We start from the raw sequence: 27,545 nt of genomic DNA on the forward strand, positions 1-27,545 counted from the left end.
GAATGGGGCTCTTGGTGGGTTCAAGGGTGCAGAGCTGGTAGAGATGGCTCTAACAGACTGAAATGTATGAAATACACAATCCTCTGCTATCACACCTGGTCCTCAGAGACAGGAATAATCTTTCATATTGGTAATGGTATATATCATAATTAATTAAAGGTACACTGTGTAGTTTTTAAGTATTTTATTTGCTAAAATCAATGTCTTTATTCATTAATATGTCCTTATTGGTGTAAAATTATACTGATCTGACTTATCCTCGTAAGCAAAGAATTTCTTACCATTATTTACATTGGATGGGTAAGTCCAAGGAGGCTTCCATGTCGTTCCGCCATTTAGAAAAACTATAATAGCAGAGAGGGACAAAAAGCAGTAGCCTACCTCAACGCTTTTCCACAACACGTTTTCATTCAGAGCCAGCATCACATGACTGAAACCAGCTGAAATGGTGCTTGTCACTGTCCCGGCAAATTTGAAAGGCTGCACTGTACGGTACTTACTACATAATGCAGGATCATACTTTTGCCGAGCCAGAGGAGAAGGAATCCTCGCTGCCAAAAAAGCGAAAAATTTAATTTAAAAGAAAACATGACCGGCGAATTAAAAAAGCGAGGATAAATATCGGGATAGTTTTCCCAGGTGGAAAGAGCTAATTAAGGAGAAAGACTTTGAAAGGGACACTGAAGTTGCAACTTTCTTCTCAAAAGGTAACTTCTCGTTACAACAAACCTCAATGAAGTGATATTGGAAGACAAGTTGTGATAGCTTCTTGGTACATAACGGCTACAGTAGTTGCAACACGCATTTGAAAAAGCGAGGCGCTAGAGAGCACTATTCGTTAGAATGCAAAATACAATTTCACCGCTAGATGAGAGAACACAGTGTACCTTTAAATTTGAATTTAATACAATTATATATTATATTATATTAGAAGACATTGTTTAGTATTTTTTTAAATGGGTAAATGTTTTATACTAAATAATTACGTTTTAAATATTACCATGAACCATTACCTTATTGTCTACTTTAAATAAAAAACACTAAAAAATAAAATACTTTAAAAAATCTGTGACGAATCAAAGCTAAATTGTTCACATTATAATATCAATAGTTTTTTGTTACGAAAGAAATCACAGTATGGCATCTTCACACTTTTTATATTTATGTGGTTCACACGTGCACTTGTGTCCTAATTCGGTGAGATATCTCTACACATATGCGTCTTATTTTAACCTGTAACACCTCTTAAGTGTGAACCACACATGGCAGGCTTCCCTTTTTATTGACTGATAATAGAGGTAGTTCTAGGCCCTCGATTTTAGGCTTAATTGGAGAGCAAGGTAAACGGAAACAGACTGAACCAAGGATTATGTGGGGGAAGAGACAAAGATGAAGCAGCAGCAAAGGAGGAAGAAATACAAGGAGAGAGAGCAACGATGCAGTTTCCACGCGTCCGGTCTCCAGCGCTCATTCTATCCACGGCTGGTTAAGTGCTAAATGAACTGAGAGATTTAAGGTGGTTGTTGGACAGCTTAGGCAGGGTGCAGAATCTGAGCCAGCTCTTTCCTATCAGCCTTAAATCAGACCAGCGGCGGCCGCAGGGGGGCCAGAGGGCTCAACCTGCTTCAGGCCCCCCATCCACAGCTCTGGAAAGAATTAAGGCCTATTGACATGCCGGAGGGAGTTTATTAGCAGGATGAAGCTAACATTTAGCTGGCGGAGATTAGGACGCAACATGTCTAAGCACCCCTAGTAAAAACAAGAACAATCTGGAAGTGAACACATCAACACGTTTCCAGTGATAAATCCCAGGGAAATATCACATAACAAATACAGCACCAGTTCCAGATGCCATGTATTTCCAGATGAGCATGGTTAACATGGTAAACAATCTCCCTGCAATAACCATTTCTTTCATTGTTTCACTGGAGTGGTAAATGCTCAGACAATTGCTTTATCAGTAAATAATATTACTAGCACTTTCCCCTCCTAACCTGGAGAGGGAAGCCGATCGGCGCAACAAGGAACATTAACACATCCAGAAACGCGCACTGGACCAGGGGGCCAAAAATTTCCAACCACATAATCCCCACCACAATGAGCCTCGAACTTTACTGTTTCAGCAGCTTGCGCAGAAATTGTGGCTATGCTGGGTTCAGCAAGTTTGAGGAGGGAGGAGTCATGCAATTATTTGTTTTGATAGGATTGTTCACAGTCATTTGGTAATTCTGAGGTCAACAACAGAAATCCATACTTTTTTTTTTCTTTTATCATCGCCAGAACTCACCAATTAATGACAGCCTAAAATCAATTTCAAAACTCTGGGGGGAGAACTGATGCAATGTTGGGGCAAAAATATATATATTTTTTTTTCATCATTCAGCATTCATTAGAAATGCTGTGGTTCGACTGACATCTTAAGTCTATTTTCCCAGTTTACCCTCTGACATAGACCAGGCAAGCAGAACCCAGCAGGCCAGTATGTCCTTGAATTGCCTAGTTCCAAGAGGGAAACCAGAAACATGGATGCAGCATTAAAATTTATTTTTCTTGAGTGATGCATCCTGGGAGAACAGGCCAAGACGTGTGGTTTGCTGAGGCCTTAAAAAGCAGGACAGTTAGGCAGTGAAGCAAGACTGGGCAGACAAAACTGCCCAAAAAAGCAAAGTTATGCCTGAGAGAGAGGGAGAAGAGAGGGAACATTAAGAAAAAGGGAGAGAGGGCAACAGAGTACATCAAAAGTGGCACCTTCATATCTTCAAAAAGGAGCAAAAGTTGTGCCACAAGGCAGACAGATTTCAAAATTCAGGACTATATATAGCTGGACTGGAAATCGTGAGAAACTGAACATGTTGAGATAACTTCTGACATGACTGGTGAACTTAACCTCCCCAAACACGTACCATCTCAATCCGAGCCAGCTTAGAATTCCTCTCAGGAAAATACATATATTGACATACTCCGTGAAAAAAAGAGGTGGTGGGGGAAGTCATCGCCTATCCGGTTGATGCTAAGCAGAGTCTCTCTCAGGATCCAGCGGAGAACGTTCAGCCAAAAGCCTTGACAGAGGAGAGATTCAACACACTCCTATATGAGCTCTTATAGGTGAGCTCATCCTTCATGACATCATCTCAACACTTAGATGCTGCCATCTTAACACTCTTCCGATTGGCCGATTCAAATGTAGCCGGTGCAGAACTACAGCCATTCATCTCGTCTTCAAGGGCAGTCATCGGTCTCTCATCAAGCCGAGCAAGGGGCTCCGATTACGGGGTCAGATAAAACCCGCCGCATACGTGCTGCTGGGACCAACTGGTTGAAATCTGTCGCACGCTTGATTGGCTACGAGTCATTTCACTCTACTGGCTTCTCCAGAGGCTTTGTGAGCAACGACCATCCGTCAAACGACCTCTGACCCCTTGCAAGGAGCTAGGGTATGTTTCCAATGACACCCTATTTCCTCATTTCCTATGGCATGCTCTTACTCTGACAAACGGAGAAGTGATTCCACTCGGAGAGTGACTGATTGAGCCATTTGGGGTACAGTGACTCTCTTCTGTTCCAGGGATGTAGATCTCAGTTTCATGGTACAGGAAGTAGGGCAGCATAGTTCAGGGGCTCCGCAGAAACCCCAAGTTTGCGCTCTGCCAAGTGAAGTCCCCCAGACTGAGCGAGGGCCCCACCACTGTCTACCCTCCTGTCTGCACCAGGCGCATGGAGCCAGAGGCCAGTTTTATATTGAAATCATATGGAGGTGGGAAGGTTTCAACAATGACCCCCTGCAACTTCCCTCGCCGCCACATGTTTCCCATTTTAATCTAATTATAAATATTTGGACTGGAGTCAGCTGGAACTGACAGAAAGAAAAAAGTCAAGCTGGAATAAACAATGCAAGTACAAAAGGCAAATAAGAAAGCAAACATGCATTTTGGGTTCATATTAATGACTAAAACAGAGCTGTTGAAATTTTCCTCCTCTGACCACTGAGCCATTTTTGAACCGAAAGAAGAAAAAAATCCAAGGCAGCAACAAGGTCTCTGTTCTCTTATTGAGGGGCAGGACCGTTTTAATAATGTGGGCAAATGGTGGGTGGTTGTGCTCATGGGATGGGTTCAGAAGAGGTTACACCTTCGTTGCTCCAGCGGGACGGGTACCCACTGACCCCTGGAATATGTGAGTGATTGCCAAACTCTGTTTCACAGTTTTCCATGGAATTGCACCGTCCAAACGGTTAGTAATGTCTCAGGTCGTCAAATAGAGGTGACAACAATGGAATCTTCATTACTTTTCTGCTCTGCATGCTAACACCCACTCTGGCATCATGGTGTACGCGAGTTGGACACAACCTTTGTGACAAAACAAAGAGGGAGAGATGTAAAAATTAGGGAGGAAGATGTACCCAGGGGGGAAAAGTGGTGGATTGACCTGTTTTGGAAGGATGGAAACAACTGTTTGACAACTTTTTCGCTTACAAGGACATCTCCCATCTGGGTCTGGTTCTTACAGTTGCACAGACAATGAAATGATACAGTCAAGTTTGTGGTGGACATCATGCTTTCCCCACTTCTTGCAGAGGTGTAGGCTAAAATTGAAAACAAACTCAAGGCAGAGCTTACAAATATTCTGTTAGCATAACTGGAAGTCACTCTTGGGGGTTAATTTCCAGAACTCCGAAAAACCATACGCATCATCACACAATGACACTGGGATGATGGAAGAGGACAAGAAAAGCAGACATGCATCAATTATCAACAAAAAACAGCCAGCCACAGGAGAAAATGTGAATTCCTAAAGAACAACACCACAAAACAGAGTTAAGGGCCAGAAAGCATCTGTAAATACACCTAGTGATGCACCACACAGTCAGATTAAAACGGACTGCATTTCATCATAGCCGACAGCGATTTCAGGGTTGCGGTGGGTTATCGTGCCAAATGCTGAGCAATTAAATAGCCCTCGACCACCCACAATTCAACATGAAGGAGATCAGAGTCATGTTGAGATTATTACCCTCTAATCATGCACTTGTACGTACGACTGCTGTTCCCCCTACCCCGAGAACACGGTTCAGAGAACACGGCTGCCCTTTATGTGAGCTTTAATACATTCAGGGGCCTGGGGGTCTTGATCTGCCCTGCTAAATGCCATTACAAGTTTTACATGGTCATATGATACACAAAGAGCAACTTTAATGTTACGGTTACATGTAGGTTTGGCACAGTGGTTGTAGTGGATGATCTGAATTCTTCCTCAAAATGTTGGGCGAACAGCTTAGGGGTTCATATATTAAGAACTGTGAACGAGGAAAAACATTAGCGAAAGGGGCCCATTAGTTGCCTGAAAATAGGACACAGTGTATGTGGGCAGCTGTTCAGATTAAAAACCTCCCTTCACACTGTCGAGACACTCGGCTCACAGCTCACACAATTCCACTCTGTTCTCCAGCGCTCTGCTACGCCTAATTACACTCGCAGTATATGCGCTTTAACGCATGCGACTGTTCATGCAATGGACACGTTATCTGCAGGCTGCATCGACAGGGAGCAACCTGCAAATTAATTAGTCAAAATGCCACATGGCATTTAGTATCACCACGGGCATAGGGCAACGGCTCTGATGGGAGAGCGTGAACGGTTGCGCATATGTCCTATTGATTAAACATGTGCAGATCATATGTATTCTACGGTCTATCTGTTTCCTCAAAACCATCCATCAAAGCTGTCAGTGTGGAGGCAAATATGAGAATGTTGTTGTTTTTTTGGAGGGAAAAGACAGGAAAAGACCACAGCAGTCAAAAGACAGACGGGTCGATTTGTTCCTTGCCTGTGTGTGTAAAATAATAAAGGTGGAGGGAAGAATTCAACTGTCCGCGTGACATAAATCCTGAATAGATGTTCGACAAGGGATGGGAAAGTATATGCCAGTTCAATAGCTGCTCAAGTCATTTATAAAAATCAATTTAAAAGGCTTAAGCTACATTGATTTATTCATAAAAGCTCTATATAAAGCAGTGCTTCTTAACTGGTTTTGTTTCAGGACTTTTTCAGGATATTAGAAGTGGTGACCCGTCATAGGACCAAAACGGTTTATCATTCAAAGCTAAAATGTCCTAAAAAATCGAACATTTAAATACTATATATTACCTTTAACTGCAGTGGCCTGACAATTTGTACATTTATTAACATAGCAATAGATAACAAATATGCAAATTTTGTCAAAACAACACCCAGGTTTGTTCGTATTTGGTCCTGAACACCAAGAAAAATGCATTTAATAATAAATAAATAAATAAACCTTCTGCAAGAATACATTTAAAAATAAAGCTCAGGAACAAATCAGAACAGACCTAGGCTATGACCAATTTTTAGGTTGTGGCCAACAAGTTGAAAAAGACTGATTTAGAACTGTGTGGAAAAGAATGCACAACAATTTTTGAGGAAAAAAAACAACAACTCAAAATAAGGAAGACAAAAAAACGGACAATGAAATCACAAAACATGAAAACAATAAGCCAGGGAAATAAGAAATTAAAGGATGAACTGGAAAGTGAAGAACAAAAAGCACACTCAAAGACAGTTAACACATGATGAAATACAGAAGAAGAGCATCATTCCCCATTTATACATTTCTCACCCTTCTGAACAAAATGGCTGGGAGAGGGCACATGATTGGCTATGCCCAAATGCCCTCCTCATCGTCCTATTGGTGGAAAATGAGTGCAGGTTTAATCCAAGGCAGCATGGGATTAAAGAAAGAAGTTATTAGTGGGTGAGAGCAGGTCATGTATTGCATTGAAAATGCATGCCCTTTGTCAAACACTCAGTGAGGATCAGCATAGAGTCTACACTATTTTGCACGTTGTGAAAAAATGCTGAATGAATGTCATCTATAAGATTGAGACGCCACTTTGCCATTCATTTCTCCATCTCTCAATAGAGGGTTAAGGGTGATTAGTTAGCCATTTAACTGAAGTGAAACAGCATTAAATGCAACTGCCCCCCACCCCCACCCCTTCCTCCCAAAAAAAGGCAGCTATGCTCTAACAGGAATTGAAACCATAGCAGTATGAGCTCAGAATGAGTAACACACATGGCCTCTACCCCATCTGTCCTGGATGGCTGTGGAAAATACCTGCAATGAATGTTGTCTGAGGTCCCTGTCGGTCCCAGCTCTGCAGTCGGCATGTTTAGGTGATAACAGTGCGATCGGGGAGGTTTGGAATGGGCTCAGGTGTTGATGTGTGAGGGTGTTCTTATTTGAGTTGGAAAGATGTAAGTGAGAAATGAAGATCACAGGAAAATGTGAGCTAAGTGTTTTCTTGGCAATTGGGAAAGACAATGAAAAGGGTTTGTAATGGGGGAGAGACCCTGGGATAGCTTTATAGCAAATTTCTGTGTGTGCGTGGGAGATTGAGTGTGTATATGTGTGTAGACGTAGTTCCAATGGGCTCCTACAGCACACACGCACACGGTTGGGAATACCGTGTTGTGTTGTGATGAGGGCCTGGGCGGAGAGTTGTTGATTGATGGGTTTCTTTCAGCATGTGAATTAGGATGTAGCACTTGAACTAGATTATTTCAGGAGTCCATGGACAGGTATGACACACTGCGTTTAGCACATCAAGTCATGTCATAACAACCAGTAGGATTTGTGCTTCCTGGGAGAGCTGGGACTGAAGAATGCAACAGGCTGTCCTTTCTCTTTGAATTTCACTCTCTATTCATCCTTTATCATGTCAATTCTTTCCTCTTTCTCTCCTTATGAACTAATTCCTGTTGGACAGCCATCCAGAGGAGAGAGGCTTAAGGCGAAAGGAATTCAACGTTTTAAAGCAACAAAGAACAAAGCCAGTTAAATCTTCCAGAATCATCCTGTGTGACTGAACTCTTCCAAGAAAAACACTCAGGGATGTGTGTGCCCGCACATTCATGAATGAGAAAACTTCAGCTTTTTTTTGGTGACCCAATATGAAATAATACACAAATTGGAGCTGAGGATGCAGTGCCTTATTAAATATGAAATGTGTAATTTCCTGTTGTTTTTGTTTGGTTATAATTGACTTTTTATAAATCAGGATAGGGCCTTCAGGGAGAAATTCGATATCAGTGAGTGAGTGAGTGAGTAAGTGAGTCAGAGAGAGAGAGAGAGAGAGAGAGAGAGAGAGAGAGAGAGAGAGAGAGAGAGAGAGAGAGAGCGAGAGAGAGAGAGAGAGAGAGAGAGAGAGAGAGAGAGAGAGAGAGAGAGAGAGAGAGACTGACTTTGAGAAATACATATTTTTAACATTCATAATAAAAAATTGAAAATAATAATAATAAAAAATCATTTAAACATATAATCACATACCCCAAGTATGATCAATACTAAAAGTGACAATTACCTTAGTAAACTTAATTGTAGTAGTAAAGGATAAAGAAAGAAAGTGGATCTCTAAGGTGCACTCGAAAAATTAACGCTCTGATTGGCTCACCTGATCTGGAGAGGGTTTATGATTGGTCTGGTCAGATTTGGAGGCCTTGAGGTGGTCATCCTCGTAGTTATCAGCCATTAACTTCATGCGGTTCTGTGTCTGTAAAAGATAAAGCTCATAGTTAACTACTGCCAAAACACACACGTACATATTTTGAAATGAGCCCGTTCTGACTCTAAGCCTGGTAGTCTTGGGGCTTGAGTTATCAAATCTCCATCTCAGCTCATGCTGTTAAGAGTGGAAATTTTATCTGTATGAATTCAATTACAAGCATTATAAGAAGTGATTCTGATATTCCTTTTGATAGACAGAGTATTACTTCGAGCCCTACAGCGAGAGGGGGATCACAGAGTATTCACGCAAGCTTCAGCTGGAATGGATTTGAGTAAGGAGGAAAAAAGCGAGTTACGGAGATCTTTTAAACCCAGAGGAGAAGGGTGTGAAAAAGCAATAACAGAGACAGTGAGAGAAGATCCGAGATGTAGAGAATAGAGAACAAAACACCAGTTTCTCTCAAATATAAACACATACGCACAGCATACTCACCTCCCTGCTTGATACAGGAGAGATTCAAGCCTCAACTTGCTCAAACCAAGTACAGTTTTAACAAGCGCCCCAAGGTTTCCATGTCTGCTCACTTCTTAGATTAGAAATGCACTAATTTATTGGAGATGAGGCTGAGCGCCCAGGCTCTGACACATTGAGCTGTGGAACTCATGTGGACAGAAACATTAACAGAAAATGCCTTTAAAGTTTGTATTTCTCTTTTTTTTTACATTACAATTTACCAATTAAAAAGTTTGCCAATAATTAAAACTCTCATTTACTCTCTGCTGTAGCTTTGTAATTTCATTTGAACTTACGTATATTCAAATTCGGAGAGTTACACGTGGTTACGAGACATGCACCAACCAACTTCATCATTGATGTCAAACCTGGCATGACACATCTTGTCACAACCGAATATATGCAAATGTGAATGACATTTGGGGACATAGGGCAAGATTTTCAGTGAATTTTTGGTCACTTACCCCCACAAATCTGTCAAACACATGGCTTCAAAACACTTGCAATTTAGCACGCAAGTTGTTTGGATCACTTTTATCACTTTTCAGAGTCGGTTTTTTAAACCGCTATGCAGATGCTAGGGTTTTCAAAATGGTTTTTAACACATTGCTATGTGGTTGAAATGGTCTCAATATTACTTCCATCGAATGCAAAAGAGCATTTTGAACATTTTCAAAATTTCACTGGTGTCTTACATTAGAAATAAACATTGGGAACAAAATGAGGGTATGTAAATTATGACAAATGAACTACACCCAAACTAAGTTGGGGTTAATGTAGTCAAGTCTTATCGGGCATCATCCCCAGTTTTTGTTAAATAAATGTATTGCAGAAATAAGGAAAAATGCACATGATTACTTTTGGCAAGCCGACCATCACAACTGACTTACCACCACACGGCAACGAGAATAAGCGATGAAATGTATCAATAAGACATTACATTCGAATGAGAGTGGACCCACACCCTGCCCTTACGGATTCTTCAGCTTGTTTCCCGGCTGCTCCCTGACCAGAATGTGATGGTTGGGCTCCTTCTGTTTGGTTTTCTCACCCTCTTCCCTACATCTCCTGCACCCCCAGTTTTTCTCTCCCATCCTCCTCCTCGGTTACAGTAATAAACAAAACGTTAACCGACCACCGGGCAGCCATGTGTGAACGTCTGGTTCAGAATTATGTCAACGCAAGTGACCTGGATGAGAAAAAGTGTCTTATAGGGACAGTTCACCCAAAATAAAAATTGTGTCATCATTTATTCCCCCTCTTGTTGTTCCAAACCTGTATTACTTTATGTGGAACAAAAAAGAAGATATTTGTAAATAATGCCTGTTTTTTTTTAAAGTCTAAGGGGTACAATGTTACTTTGGACCAAATTTACTAAATAAATAGACAAAAAACAGTTTTAACATTCTTTAAAAAAACATTCTTCTGTGCTCCTATAGGTCCGGAAACACGCAGTAAAAAGATACCCACAAGGCACGATGAGTAGTAGTTCTTGTGTAGGCACGACTCGTTCTATACCTGTTAACAAGCCACTTAGTCAGAGGTTAAATAAAAATGTTGAACAAACAACCTGAGCAGCTCTCAGACACTCTGTACTCAACAACCTCTCAATTTTTCGCAGAAGGCAGCAGTCTACATGAACGAGAAGGCCGGAGGCCGAGACGCTGAGAGGGGAAGCCATTATAGCCCGAAAAAAAAAAAAAAAAAAAAACGCTACATTTTAGATCAACTGTCACTACCTCACGAGGAGGAAAATACCCCATTTGAGACAATTTGTTCCACATGCTCAGTGGGTTAGTGCGAAGGATTCGGGCGAGGGTTCGGAAAGTCAGGCTTAAGCTCTCCGCTTTTAGCATGTAAATCCTGGTACAGACCTACATACAAGCAAAGAAATTATCGAGATAGAGAGGGTAAAATTATTCAGCCAACGTCGCTAACATTAGGCGTACATGGCTTTCCCAGCATGAACATGCATCGTTCATTTCCTCTCCTGAAAGAAATCGGAAAGAAACAACGTACTAAAAAAATAATCATTAAAAACAAACATTTTGCCTTAAATTTCAGGGTTTTGGGCTACAGAGCACCTACAGATGACTATGCCCACTGGAGAGAGAAACTCATTTGCAAAGTAAAAGCGAGAACTAGAGAAAGGAGGAGGAGGTATTTGCTTATTTGCTGGCTCACGAGAGAAGTGGTTTTCGATACCAACCGAGTTTAGTGGGGCGCAGGGACTCATAAAATGTTTATTGAACTGCACTGGGGAAATCTTTGCTCATAGGTCTGTACAATCGAACAAGTGTGTGTATATGTGCACTGGGGGACAATCTTGTTTCTGACATTGTGACTGATTCAAGTGTAAAGGAACAGTTCACCTAAAACATTTACTCACCCTTATGGTATTCTAAACCTGTATGACTTTCTTTCTTTTGCAGAATACAAGTCAATGGGGTCCAAAACAACATTGGAGCACCGCCCCCATCCTCTTTTGTGTTGCAAAAGAAAGTAATGCAAGATTGCAACAACTTGAGGGTGGATAAATTTTTTTTCCAACTATGCCATTCAATTAGTTTTTTTCTCAAACAAAGTTATTGAATTATTTCAGGAGACTTGTAATATGGTGAAAAGGACTTTTGAACAACTTTTGTGGTGCTGTTTTAAGCTTGACAGCAGCAAGAAAATTCTTCAAAACGTTTGGGTCCCGCAGTAAGAAAAAAAAGTGTATCATTTTTCATTCAGTCAAACTGAGGAACCTTCCCAGGGTTAATAAAATGATATATGAGGCAATACTGCAAATCTGCCATAATTTTCCTAAAAACATGCCAGAGTTACTTAAACATCACTATACAGAGTTCCCTCCACCTCCCCTTAAGGCTGACCTCCTCTAATTTACTAAGAATGAAAACACAGAGATGATTTTCAAAAACGTTCAAGCTCACATCTTTGTTTTGAAAACAGGTGAGGGGTGTTATACAGTTGCCACTCTCCAAGCGGAAGAGGCCCTCCACCAGGAGATAAAACTCGCTCCGGAGGGGAGAACTAGAGAGAAGAGACAAATTGCTACAAATGTCCATGTGTGGCCTTTGACCCTTGTCCATGATCTAGCCAATGACATCATGTACCCTACATTTGTAGGAACCACTAAACCTCCTGGATTTACTTTGGCAGAACATCCAATCTTCACACAATCCACAGACGTTCCTTCAAAAACACGGACAATGGAAGGCAAGGAGAGAGGAATCTCAGAGATGTCGAGGGGGTCCATAGGGAGGTGTTTGTGTATGTACGTGAGGAAAGAGGGAGGTGAGGGTGAGCGTTCATGGAAACCGGATCTCCTCAAAGGGCCAGAGGGGTTCTGAAGAGCCGATCCCAGATGGCTACAGAACAGGGAGGAACACTCCTAACTTAACAGCTCATATGTGAGCCATAAAGCAAAGAAGAAAGAAAAGGTGGCCAGAGCTGGAAGAGAGGAGAGATGTTGGTAGAGAAATGGGATAGAGTTAGAGAGGTTGAATTGGAATGGAAGAGACTGGGCACGGGGCAGAAAGGGGAGGTTGGGAAGGAACATAAAATGGGAGAACGAAATGTTCAAGCTAGCAGGCTAACAAGCAGACGGATAAGCGAGACCCTGTTAAGAAGCCCTCCCTAATTGTAGGAGCCCCTTACATCCATGTGTAATAAAATTTACCATGAAACCAGATCCCTGTCTGAGTGGCTTATGGCAAAGGAAGGCTTGTGTGTTCGGGGTTCAGGAATCCAGCACTTGGGGCTCTGCATCTCTACTTTCCCCCTTGTTCCAAGACCTCACTTTCCTCAAAATTCCTTCAGCTACAGGCAATGATATGGACTTGATAAAGCTGAGCGGATGGGGGACGCACACTGAGCCCTGCCACCAGAACAAGTTACTGCCACCAGAACAAAACATCTAAAAGCACAAAGCTGGAATGCTTCTAAGTGCCACACTTTCCTGTACTTTCTACTTCCCTTATCCGTCTTAGCATTTCCATGTTTTTTTCACTACATACCTTGATTGCTTGTTTGGATTTCTCTCTCTCTCTCTCTCTCTCTCTCTCTCTCTCTCATGATAATTGTCAGGAATGCTGACCTCAATTCTTTGGTTTCCGTCCCAACTGGAGAGCTCATTTGCTCACTTAATCTAATCATTTTCACAATTATTCTACTGCTCTGCCATTATCATTTCTCTCACCCCTTCCACCCCCCATCCCCATCCATTGCGACTCAAAAATGCTGATGAGCTGCCAAAAAATGGAGAAAAATTTAACACTAAAAAAGCGCTGTCTCACGATTCTCAGTCATCGCTCTGGATTCAGTGAGATATCAAAGGCCTTTTTGTCAAGCTCATAATTGGGGTCACGGAAGTGAAACGACATAACGAGAGCCTTTCCTACACCTCCAGAGTGAAGTGACTCCTCCACGGCATCCCGTGACCTCTGGAGTTCACGACCTCAATCTACTTCCTCTCCATCCCACCTTTCCATGCCTTGCCATATTTAGCTTTATTTTAAGACATAAACAATGCATTGTATTGTGTGTTCACAGCAAAAAATAATGCTGAAAAAAGACCAAACGCCTAGATATATGACATCTCCATGTTAAAGGTAATTCTTAGTTGAAAATCAAAAGTTTCACACATCAAGGTTTCCTTAGAATGGAAAGCAGTAGCTTAAACACATAGACAGCTCAGTGGGAAGAGCAGGAGACTTTGACTCAGAGAGTTCAGGGTTTTCAATTGCTCACATGTCAAGTGTGTCACATAATACAATCAAAATAAAAACATAATGACTGTATTTAAAATATTGTGTAATAATTGGGGCAGTGTTTAGAACTTCAAATCATCCTCTTTTGAACGCACAATTCCTAAACTTTTTATTACACTTAGTTATGATTGTAAAAAACAGATTAATGCATACTTAGCTGTGTACTAGAGTGATCATGAGAAAAGGGAAAGGACAACCGAATATGCATGCTAGCACCAGTGAATGATCAAGTAGATATCATGAAGCTTGTCGAAAAAAAAAAGAAAGCAGCATTGAGGTAAATAAATAAATAGTATTTTAATGTTCAACTTATTCCAATATATTCCTTATTTTTGTCAAGTGATTTTGGTGTGAAATATGACAAAGATATGTCCACCGTGAGATTAACCTACTGTAGATAGACATACATGGCATGAATGGTGATCTTTTACTTTGCAAGTAAACTAAAGTGTGTGTGAGTTCAACATGAACTCTGGAAAAGTAATGTTTTATTAAAGCCCCTCTGTTAACAATAGGAGCCCAAGCTCCCTTGTTTTCTCCAGGTCACCTCTAAATGGGTTTTAACTCAGGTGTGTAAGAGACCACACACACACACACACACACACACACACACACACACACACACACACACACACACACACACACACACACACACACACACACACACACACACACACACACACACACACACACACACACACACACACACACACACACTAATGTAAAACATGTTTGCCACAGGTACACCAAACCTCTTTCCACCTTAGTGTTCCGACTGTTGTACAGCGAGTGTATTTTTGACAACAAGCATGTCAAATGAAGTTGAATTCAAACTCACATTTCCCACACAAGCATCACAGCTCAACAGGTATGTGTTAAAAACCCCTGCAATTAACACTAGGAAATGATTCCCAATAATATGCATGCCAGTAATGCCTATCCAAAAAACTGGAACAGAAACTTGAATCCTATTTCCTGTACAAAATTTCCACCTTCTACAAACAAACACCACAAAACAGGTAGAAATAACACACATTAAAATATTAGTAGTACAATTATTATGTATAATAAGGAAGACTCCATTTGAAATTGTAGCTTGATAAATATCAAAAATAAATATAATATTTTCACTACTTTTATTTTCACTTTTTTACATTACTTTTACTACTACGGTCTAATGTTTATAGTGTCAGATAATGTTGGTGTTTTTATTTACATCTCGTAAATAAAACAAAATTATTAAATTCAATTTATTAGCCACAGGAAAATTCCAATAAAAGGACAGATATTTACAGGATAAAGCACTAATATAAGATTTCCACTGTTAACTTCTGAACCTTACTTTGGTTTTTGTGCACTTTGATGTTGCTGCCCTTTAGCCCTATGAACAATGAACAACAGAATAATGCGTTTTAGAACGAAAAGTAAGTCACAAATAGTCAAGAAGAAAGAGTTTAGTGCTCTGTCATGGTCTTTTTTCAAACCATTAAAAGTAATTACTAAGTCTCAGAAGTCACTAAAGAGGCCAAGACATCAAAAGCAAAGATAACACAAAAATACAGTCCCAGATCCCTGCATGAATAACAGTCTCTGAGATAAGCTCCTTGGACAAGCATGACAGAAAGGATTCTACATGAATGCGAGTGGTAGTGCTTCCAGTTTCAGAGGCCTGGGATTAAAATCGAACAGAGCCGATAACTGGGAATTGGGAGAAAACAGAATGGTCTCTCTGTTCTGGGAGCCCAGAGGGAAGCAAACAGACTTCTTTGCTGAGTTAGAATTAGAAAGCTGGTGTTAGCCACAGAAAGAACAGTACTTTCTCTCTCTCATGCCATATATACAGTAGTAAGAAGGGAAGTATGGAAAATGTACAAACAAGACATTTGAATATCAAAATATTTGAAGAAAACGAGTGGTTGTGGAGGACCAGGACGCTTAAAAATGTCAGTTGCCCTATTTACTGTAAAACACGAATGCGAATTAACTGTAAAAGCATGAAAACATATTTTTTATAGTTGTCAAATTACCTGTGAAGCAAATTTTTTAAACCTGATAGCTAAAAAAGTAAAAGTAGCAGCACATCGAGTTAACATTCGTGTCTGTAGCACAAATATGCAGGATGCCTAATAACCATAGTTTAATACTTAGGGTTAGAGACTGGTTTTAATCAATAACTGTGAGCAATAGTAATAGTGATGCTTGGCTTAGCAAATACCAGTAATCACACCAGAAAAACAATGAGTAAAGCTTTAGAAATCATCAAGATTTTATCAACACAATTGTGTGTAACTGGCAAGGAACTGAGGTAAGAGGAGAATAATCCCAGGTCGTCATTTTGACAGGACAGAAGAGCCAGAAAAGGGAAAAAAGGCAAAGAAAGGACCATCTCCAACCCTCATTAGAGGAACGGAACAGGAACTAGTAAAACAGCAGTTTCTGTGCAGTAGAAAAGCAAAGCGTTACCAGCTACCATTAGCGACGCAAAACCCTGTAATAATAAAGCTCCCAAAAGTCTTCATGGCTTGCCAAAGGGGCATAGAAAAAAATTAATTTGTCTGACCGAATAATAACAACATCGTAAAACGTTCTCCACAATCGGAGATCCAGTGGAAAAATCTCCATTTCCTCTCCTCCACAACGTCACACGTTGGACGAGCTGGACACCCACAGGCCTTATTCAAACAGCCATTTAGCGGCTTGTGTTTTGAGGTCTCATGTTCCGAAAACAGAGCGACTCTTTTTTTCCTAAACGAGCAGCGAGAGTTGCATCAGATCCAAGACAAATCCAGCGCGGATGGGCCCGTGAGCCACGACCTCCATTCGCACAGCCCCCTCGACACGAGATCTCCAAGGTCTGCAAGACGTTCAGCCAAACAAGATCATGCAATGAATCGAACGCTTGTTGATGTTGTTGTTTGTGTGCTTTTTTCTGAATTTCTTGCCCCTGTTAATGGCTGCAGGACGCTCTAATTTAAGCTCTGTGATCACTGTCCGCAGCAGGGACGCAAGGCGCCTAGAGCTCAGCCTTTGCAACAAAACACCAGCATTTTGAACCCAATAAAGGTACACAGTGGCCTTGGCAACGATTTGCCGCTTTTGCATTTTAAGTTTATTCGTGGGTAGCTCCAAGACAAAACGATTTTATTGCTCTGAGGGGTGCCCAAAACCACAGCTCTGCTGAGAACAGCAGGCCCGGAGCCCTTTACTGAATTGGCATCTCGGCCCATCCCGATGCCCGTCATCGCCCGGAGCCATGCAAGGACAGCGACTCTGGCGGGGCCTCGTGGAGGCACTGTAGCAGGTAATGGGAGAAATATGTATCGACCCAAATCTGCAGTTTGCGAGGGGATGGAATTACCAACGCCATTCCAGGACTTGTGGGAACTAACACTAACACTCAATCTGCGGTTACAGAACTGCAACCAGACTTTTTAACACCGTCCCAGAGGACCAGCAAACTGTAATTGGTCTGAATCACTCTGGGTCATCTCCTTAAGAAGCGGATGGGGTTGGTCATGAGATACATTGGTTACAAACGAACAAAAGACCAAAACTGCAACTCTAGTCCTTGGACAGCACAAAAGAGTAATGAAGCTCACCGAAATTGTCAGGATAAATATCACTTTTTCGTTTAGGTCTTGATTTTCTAACATAGACACGCTCAAACGCACGGGCCGACTGGGCTCAGGAGGTCTTCGGAGGGAACGGGTGAGTCGGACACTTTGGCACGTCTTCCATCTCTGAAGAGGGACTACATATTCACTTGATCAACGTCATCTCTCTCTCTCTCTCTCTGAAAGAGGCACCATGTCAGCTCAGCCACACTTCATTACACACACACTCGATATCCTCATCTCCAAGGAGGAGGAGAGCAGGGTCGTCGCAAACTCACACACACAGACACACACACACAAACACACAGACACAGACACAGACACAGACACAGACACACACACACACACACACACACACACACACACACACACACACACACACACACACACACACACACACACACACACACACACACGGGGGCCACTTACAATGAGAGTGCATTGATGACTCAAACCTTAACCTGCATCTACAAGCAGGGATGTCAGAAGTAATAGAAGTCAATAGTAAAAAAAATTTTTTTTATTGTGCATCAAATGCTCACAAGTAGGGTTGGGCGGTATTTCGGTAATATCGTATACCGCGGGGTCTTAAAATAGCAACGGTATCAGTTTCAATACCGTCATTACCGGCACTTATATATAATATATAAATAAAATTTATTCAATGCCTAAAAATGCTTATGTAGTTGTCATCAAGTGACAGTGTGGAGGAGAAAGAGAGAGAGAGAGAGAGAGAAGGGAGAGGCGGTAAATACTGACGAGGCAATTTGTAAATGTTGCAATAAAAAAGGTGACCGCGAGAGATGGAAACACCTCTAACCTAATGTCGCATCTCCGAAACAACCACCCACTCACCGCTGCGAAGATGCATTTTGCCCCGAGTTCATAAAATAAGAGCATTAGTTTATATTTGTTAAAATATTATAATGGTTTTTTTTTTACGTTGATAATGAAAACTGAACAGCACGAGTAAGATGGGATGCATCGGGAGTCAGTCATTGACCACTTAATTAAGTTTCATTTTGTAAAAGGCCTTTCTTTAAAGTGAATTTCGTTTTATATAAATTGTATCTTAATTTTAATAATTTTTTTATCAACCAATAATAAATAAGAATCAAATATAGCAGACAACATAATCATGACATGATCGTGCGCTGGCGCGCCGCGGTCACTTGCATTGAAATCTCATCATAAATTAACAGAAACTCAGTGTATGTCTCACAGACATGACAGATATCTAAATAAAGCTTGAAATTTCATTAAACGAAACAATTCAAAACTAAAAGAAATAGGCCACTCGCTGATTATTTAATCCATGATGTGCATTTCTCTCTATGCCCGTTCATACGGAAATGGCGATCATCAAATTAAACGAAACTATTCAAAACGAAAAGAAATAGGCTAGCCTACTCTCTGATTATGTAATCCATGATGTGCAATTCTCTCCATCGTTCACTATGGAGATGGCGATTCGTCAATTTCTTTAAACGAAACAATTCAAAAGGAAAAGAAATATAGGCAGCATACTTTCTGATTAATCCATGATGTGCATTTCTCTCTATTGGTGCGTTCACTACGGAGATATCAATCGTCAATTTCTTTAAACGAAACAATTCAAAATGAAAAGAAAAAGGCTAGCCTATACCTTCTGATTATGTAATCCATGATTTGCATTTCTCTCTATATATGCGCGTTCACTAGGAGATGGCGATCGTCAACTTAATCTTTGCAGCACTGACAGAAAAGTTGTATTAATAAAAATCAATGGACGCGTGTCACCGGATTTACAAATGCACTTCTTGCTTGTTGCTTGTTAATTTAATTTAAATTAATTAATAAAATGAATACAATTGTCATAATTAAAATAATTAAATATTATTAAGTGTCCCATTTTTGCTCATTTATAAATAGTATTTATATCTACCACCCCCTCAGCACCTTAAAAAATTATTTGGCGCCACCATATTATAACGGCCCACGTATTAAAAATAGTCGAGTCTAAATAGGGCTACGGCTCATATTACATTTAATGCCGTCAGCAGGGATCAGACACAACGTGCACGGGTTGGCCTTGATGTTTTTTTTGTTTTTTTGCCCGATCTGGTATTCAGATTCTGAACGGTGTAGGCACAAGCCAACAGTTTGGTGACACTGTCTGAGCCTTATGTCATAATTTTTAATTAGTCACGGTAATACCGGTTTCCCCCGGTAAAATAGGGAGGAGGTTTGACGGTATCAAAATTTGGATACCGCCCAAGCCTACTCACAAGTGTAAAAACTTGAATCAAATGCACTTCTCAGGCAAAATCTTGATGAGATATTAATATAAACTGTAAACTGCAACCCTGTATGGTAGGCATTATTTTCCCATCTGATTTGTTAACATTCTCGCTGTTTTCATTTGGAACAGCTAACTGTGCACTGCTCTTGACTTTCCTGAAAACATAAAAAAATACAAACCATAAATGTGTTGTTTATGCATTAAAACATATATCATGGTAGATCCAAATAAATAAATATCTTAACATAATTAAATGGCACTACCTAAAAAAAAGGTCTTATTGAGAAAAGAGATAAGTGTAACTCTATTGTACAGCGATTTGTCCATTGAGGTACAGCATTGTCATGGTTTTCTGTCTGTTAGATAAAACTGATCAGTGAACAACATCTTATTAACTTTACACATATATCACGAGGCAGAAGATGTCTTTTCAAAACTCGAATTTACCCAGGAAAAGTAGTCTTGAAGTCATGTGACTTAAAAACAACATATATCCTTGGCTACTTTAAAGACCATCTTTGTATTTCTAAAAATACATTATACTGTTGTTTTTTTCTTTAAGGAAGGAAAAGGAAAGAATGCAACCATATGGATACACCACACCACACAGGATTAAATTACAGGACCGCTTAGAAGCATATTACTTTTTTGCTTAGACACCAAAACTGATATCAAGAATCATGCAATTTACTATATTGCTATCGACTTTTGACTACTTAACATAGTCCAGTCTTTCCATAACACTCACGCTGACATGAGAAACCCCAAATACACGCTCACACACATGCAAGTCCGCTGACATACAGTTAACAGGGGAAAAGACAGGAAGTCTCTGCTGAGATCCATCAGGAGTCTGAGAATTATGATGGAGGAGGGCTTGGGTTTGGAGGCGGCGACCACACTAACCATTCTACACCTTTCCACAGCACACAGAGAGCTCACTGTGAACGCGGAGAACCTCTCGCAGCCGCTGAGGTGTCGTAAAGATTTCAAATATGAGCAGCGAGATGATTAATGGTCTGAATCATGCTTCACGATAATGGCGTGGATTAATGCAGCCTCTTCAGACCGTTCAGGGGCAAGGAAGATACATTTTATTACTTATCAAATATTTTTTTGGACGCCTTGTGTAGGTGGGAGTGTTTTCTGCCGGTTCAGAGCCAACACTGCTTTTAGAAAAGTGAGGCTGGGTGTTCCCCATCAGATGACCTGCGCTGGAGGCTTTGGTTGCCCTCCCACGCCGGCTGCTGTTCTTGTACTAATAACATGCAATATTTCAGCAGTATGTATATACTGTGCACTAGGGCTGCACGATTTGGGGAAAATGTCATATTGCGATTATTGATGTCATTGCAATTGCGGTATAATAAACAAATGGTTTCATGAGTCAATTTGCTTGGTTCTAAAGCAAAATGCACACACAAATTAGTGATACTTCTGGAATGTGTATTTCTCAACACAAACTAGCAACAACAACTAAATGATTGATAACACCTATAATGATCAATAACCATTGATGTCTGGATAAAAATGACCTCCCCCTTCTCCCCATTTTAATCATTAATTATAGCCATCCAACATTACAGTGATTCCGTCATTACAATTGAAAGCTATACAATTTTTTTTTTAATTTAGGCTTCAAAAAATATAACAGCTTTTAATTTAAGTTAACTTCAAACAATCCTCACATAAACCCATGATAAATGTCATATTTACCTGTGCCCTTCCTGTCTAACAGGTAGGACATACAGAAATTGAATAAAGTTATCAAACAATCTGCACTGCATAAATTATATATAAACTAATCCTTATTAAAGCTACAAAAGTTCTTTAGTCAAGAGCAGTGAGTAATTTTCTCTGTTCTCTTTATTCTTTGATTAACTTTACTGACAGAAAACTTTATTGGCTGCTGGCCCTTTAAGAGCAGCCTCTGCTGACAGAGGCGCGGTTCTCACACACGCCTCATTTTCTCACAACTCTTTACGTCCATCATAAGACTGCTCTTATGTTATGAAGATACTTGACTAAATTACATTTTGGCATAATTGTGTGTTATTGTTCATTCAAGTGCGAAAGAGAACTGTATTCTGGCGCGCCGTCTGTGCATGCGCATGATACTGGCGCACGTCTTTCTGAGTCACAGTCAGGACATTCATAGGCAGTGCGCACTCTTTGAATTGTCGCGCATGAATGGTTTAAAAGCATTCACACGAATAAGAGCAGGATCGTGTAACACTAACCAAAGGATGACAAAAATAACAGATGTTGCGTTAATTGTGTTAACAGCCCTAATTTGTTTATTTCATATAAAATTGCAGCATTTTGCGTCGTATAATTGCATTGGCTTGACATTGCGAGTATGCAAATGTCCTGTATAAATGGTCTACTAATAAATTTGCTAAATGTGCAGTATACAACACAACATGCACAACGTGCACAACATGATATGCTTGACCTGAAGTAAATGGCTCTGTTTATGAATGGGCTACTGAATCATTGGTTCACCCGAATGATTTGCTCAAAACATGGATTCATTCAGAAACAAAACACTGCTCTGGCTGGCTTTACAGGTAATATTTTGTGTCAGAAATATAACACAATAATAACTTCTTATTTATTCACATTGGCACTATTCGGCACAAAAACAGCACTCATGTGATATTGCATAAATATATCATATGATATAAACAAGCAATACTCAATACTCATACAGGGGCATTTTTGCCCCAATATCCTGAATTTTAGGGCATTCTAACTGCATTGGGCTCCATCATGTAGTGAGTTTTTGCCCTGCTTCATGGTCATCCCCAATCAACTGTATCAAATGTAAGATGAAAAATATCAATTCCAAGAGGGTAATCACACCATCGGTCCTCGGGCCCTAACTACGTAGGCCTCAGGGAGCGTTTACAGCGTTTATAATCTTAACACATTATTTTTTCCCATAATTAATTCATTTAATTAAATTAACATGTTAAATCGACAGCCATAGTATATGTATACAAATGTATACATATATATACGCACACACGAACACAGACACACAAAAGCTTTCTTTCCTTCATATTTCAGAAAGCATTTGAGTAAACAAAATTTAGCAAAGTTCAGGATGTGTCATCAATATTCCTAGTCTGTTTTCCTATAATAGCAGGTAAATTGTACATGTGCAGTAAAGAACAAGCAGGCATGTCTTAACTTCTGACTGCAGTTCTGATCTCTCCAGTCCAAACCACTCTCCCTCCACAGCTAATTGTGACATCAATGAACCATGTGATGGCAGCGAGGAGCAGTTCCCACTCTGCCGTTTAATCTGCGGGCTGCAAATTTGCACAGGACCATTTTTAAAAACCAACTCCTGTGCTCAACAGCGACACGGCGTTCCACTCTCTCAAGTCTGCTAATAAAACTTGGACAGCACATCAGAGATGGGCGCGATGTCACAGCGCGGAGTGGAGATTTATGGACGAGGAAGATGCGATGGAGAGAACATTTCACTACACCGGCGCTTCAAAAGACACTCAACAGGCATCAGCCCTATTTTTACACTGTCATCATCACGCAGGCTGACAGACACACAGACGGAGACCAGAGAAGAAAAAGAACAAAACGAAAAGGAAAAAGAACAAAGGGAGTTCATTTTCCTCTGAAATACATATACCATGAAGAGTGATGTATCCCAAAACAAAAACAGATACAGGATGTCTTCTTTCGCCTCTTTCTTTGTTATTACCATCCTCTCTCTCTTACCATTTTTTGTGGTCTCATACTAGTTAATTTCCTTCACTTTAAATCTCTGGATCACAGTAACGGCTGTTGATTATGCAGCATTTTGTTAGACATCAAATGATCCCATCTGCTCATCATCTTGAAAATATAATTTAAACAACATGACGGGCTCCATTTATCACACACCGAGTACATCCAAACTTGCTCTAGTGAAATAAAACAATTGAGAACCCATGGGATTGGATGAAGTATCTTCACTAAAATGCACACAAACTGTCACTTTCAGTATTACAATTCATCCTAACCAAGTGTGGCTCGATGAGTTTCAAGGGTCAAGTCAGTTCTCTGTCCTCATGAAAAATTGCTAGACAAACTGATACCACAGTCGAACAGAAAAAAACATATTTAATAGCTAATCTGAAACACATTTGATATTTAATATATAATATAATTTTGGACCAGTTTGACTGGTGGGATTACCCAGTATAATGTGTAAAAAATCTAAATATGTGACACGTTGTTGATGGTCGAGACCAGAGAATGACCAATACCAACTATTATTATTATTATGAAGTGTCCAAACCTACATGCTGAACTAATTTAAAAAAAGTTTATTTATTATTATTTTTGGACAGTGGGAATGTTCATTGGTACTAGTCTGTAGAGACACAACTAAATGCATTTTTAGGAGACCCAATATTAAAGTCTAAGTAGAAAATATTGGTTTGAAAAAAAAAATAGTCTGAATCTCTAACCAAGACTGGTTAGGATAAAAAGTAAGATGGAAGCAGTTTATTTTGATTAATGTATTTGCTGCACCATTTAACACTATCATACTGCAGTTGGTTATGACATGGTGTAAGGCCACACTTTTGACATTATTCTTTCTTTCTTTCTTTTTTTACAAGACTTGACATGTATAACCAGGAATTTTCTCTCCTCTGAACCATTATCTGCCCTACATCTTTACGCACATCTGTCTCTTAAAAAAAAAAGAAAAACACTCCATTTATGTACCACTATGTCACACTCCTCTCCTGTCACTCAAATCCTTTGACCCTGATCCCCAATCCTAATCCAGAGGCTGCAATCGTATACAGCACTCACCCTTACCATGGGCCATGTCAAACACCTTTGGGCTTGTTATCCATTTTCACATCTTAATGATTATAAATGACAATTAATGCCAAACGGCTGCTTGTAATATTTCTTTCTGCTGTGAGTTAAAAGTGGAAAACAAGTCCAAGAGGGACAGGCGAACTAAGGGTACTTAACCCTTCCAATGTTCACTCCTAACTTTGACCCTGAAGTAAAACTGCCCGAAAATACCTGATTTAGGACCACCGCGTGTAACCTTTATCACTGACCTGAACCATTAGTATGTCAGGAGAGCAACCGGCCTCTGACCGGCTCTTAACCAGATTCCCCCCCGCTGTGATTGACAGTGAGCGGGAGGGGGGCGCGGGCTGCCCTCATGATCTCAGGGCTGTGGGTGAGAGCTGAGCCCCACAGCTATCTGCACTACTGACACCCATTTCCTGTGGAATGCTTCTGCTATGCAATGCGCTGATAGCCTGTCATTCAGAGAAACAGTGAGGGAGGGGTGTTTTCCAGCGTGTGCCCGTGAACATGAATGGAGCTAAAGTGAGGATGTGTGTGTTGGTCCTCCCGTTCTGTTTGTTTTTCTGTGGCCGCTTGGTTTTGTATACATGCATGTGGCCGGTTTATATTGCAAACGAAGATGCGAAATGTGTGCGCACGTCGTATGAGACTCATCTGAATGCATGGCCACTAGTCTGTGTGTGTTTGAGCTATAGTGTGCATGCATATGCAGGTGGTTTGTGGGAAGGTGTCAAATAATTTTAAAATTGCCTTTCTTGATGGGTCTGCGGCCAGACATCTGTAGCCTGTTTGCATCTCTATACTCTGGGATCTTGTTCCCAACGTGTCTTGGTTTAATTCCTCTAGAACTTGTTCTTTAGCCTTGAACTGCTAAGCAGAACTACGACAGCAAGGTCAGCTTGTTAGCGGTACTATGAACACATCATCAGGATATCCTGTGTGATCTTATATTTCTGTGCAATCATGCTCCTCTTAAGAGTATATTCCGGGTTAATGTCAACCTAACGTCTATGGACAGCATCTGTGGCATGCTTTCAATTATCTTAAGTTTGTAAAAATGAATAAAAAGAGTTTTTACAGTAAAACACAATGAGAGCCTGGAAGGAAGTTCAAACGATGAAAAGCAAAGCTCCTATTTGGGCTAAAACACAATTCGTCAGTGAAACAAAAATGTTTGTTACTTGAGCTATAAAGTCGAAATTGTCCCTTTGATGTGGGACTATTTTTTTAGGCTGACGAATGTCTGGTTAAGCTACACCAATGTAATTCCTGTGGGTGAGGTTGAAGAACTCCACTAGGAAACTAGGAGGACTGAGGTCTGTGTTCATTTTAGTCTATGGTTTTGCCTCGTGCCATGGTCTGGGCTGTAGACGTCCAGCCTGTTTGGTTGTTCTCACCTGCTGTTTCAGCTGATGTACCAATCGGTCTTTCTCCCTCTTCAGCAAAGCCACTTCATCTTGAGTCTTCTTCTTCTTCGAGGACGACAGCTCTAGAAGAGCGATGTTGGCGTCCTTCTCGCTGATGGCTGCCAACAGCGCCTCCTGCCTGTTTGGAGGAGACAACACAAAATTTGTATTCAGACATCTTTGAACAAGACGGTGTAAAATATATCCTGTTGACAAATACACCTTAGAAAACAGATAGTTCTGGTCCTTGATTAAGATTGATTGAGCCACGTTCGAAGCCGTTGTAAATTACTCTACAAATATACAACCATGATCGCATACATCAGTATTACTGCACTTTAATGAATTTTCAGCAGTCATTACTCCATTTATGTGGAGTGTGACAGTGATAGCAAACACCAAAAATAATTAATTCTACGAATCGCCATCAGTCAAGTGCAGCTGTTTCAGGGAGTGTGCCGTTAGGTCAAACACCCAGTAACAGCGTGCGAGGGAGGGTGAACGTCTTGTACCGGCAGCTGAGATGGTCAAAGTCTTTAGTGAACTGAAGAATACAGGCAGCAGACTGGAAAATGTCATAGGCGTTAGCCACGTGTGCTAGAGTATAAGTGGTGAAGTGTGTGTCAAATCATCTTCCCTTTGCCTCTCTTTCTTTTACTCCCTCTTTATTTTCTGTACGACCTCTTATAAACAGAAACTCATTGGAAACGTTCCAAAACTTTAAAAATAGAATTTTTAACATGAACTGGACAAGTGGGCTGTGTTCAAAATCACCACATATTCTCTTAACTAGGGCACTATTTGAGGGGACAGCCATATGAAGTGATGTCCGAAATCACAGTGGATGTTATAGTTCACGCATTTAAAATACCACAATGCACCGCAGTAAAAAACGTAAAACTGATGAACGCTCAGCGACTAGAGAATACCCATAATGCACTATAAGAGTACCACGCCGAATAAATTCCTGCATCTCGCCAAAAGATGGCATATTTTACAGGTATAAATTCCTTTTTAATTGATTATTAAATTGTCTAATTAAGGTTTATACATGCTAGTTTCCATGACAGAGTTCAAGATAAATCTTTTTATTGCTACTGGCCAGTTTTAAGTGATTATTAAACAGAAAGCAAAAAACGATCCAAAGATGCAAAAGCGGCAGCCCTTCTGGCATCACACACTCCGAAATCACACTCATTTTCATTCACTCCTTCAAGTTGACTATATTAGTGGACTAATCTAGGGAATAGTGAATGAGAGTATATGGCATGATTTTGAACAGCCGTGGAGTTTGATGTTGGCATGTTGCTAAGCATGTGACAGCATAAGCATAAATATATCTAGTATACACAAATAGTACTTCACTTATTTCCAGATTATTTTAATTAATTAATAGATTTTAAACAAGTATTCTATAGACCCATTTTCACTTTGTCCACTATATTGCGTTTAATTCCCCAATAAGTTGCCTACTTTTTTAATTTTTTTTAATCTCAGGCTTACTGCGAATTTGCTTTTTCTCTTATCAGTTTTTCAATCGCTTGCAAAACCTTTCTTTTTTCTTTCTGTCTGTTTCGTTGTGTTCTC

The 27,545-nt window shown here is 40.4% G+C and overlaps 1 protein-coding gene across 6 annotated transcripts in view; it reads right to left on the bottom strand.

The window, feature by feature from the left end:
• The window catches only part of erc1b (ELKS/RAB6-interacting/CAST family member 1b), a 213,808-nt gene that overhangs the window by 28,468 nt on the left and 157,795 nt on the right, over positions 1 to 27,545 (bottom strand). For all 6 annotated transcript variants that reach the window (XM_077235008.1, XM_077235007.1, XM_077235006.1 and 3 more), the window contains 2 exons: positions 25,950 to 26,097; positions 8,468 to 8,566 (listed from right to left, as the gene is read on the bottom strand). In XM_077235008.1, the coding sequence (XP_077091123.1) occupies positions 8,468 to 8,566; positions 25,950 to 26,097 (247 nt within the window). The remainder of the gene's footprint in view (positions 1 to 8,467; positions 8,567 to 25,949; positions 26,098 to 27,545) is intronic.

The sequence above is a fragment of the Siphateles boraxobius genome, unplaced genomic scaffold, assembly GCF_051911475.1.
Source record: "Siphateles boraxobius isolate OS27281-9 unplaced genomic scaffold, OSU_SipBor_1 19, whole genome shotgun sequence".
NCBI classification, from domain to species: Eukaryota; Metazoa; Chordata; class Actinopteri; order Cypriniformes; family Leuciscidae; genus Siphateles; species Siphateles boraxobius.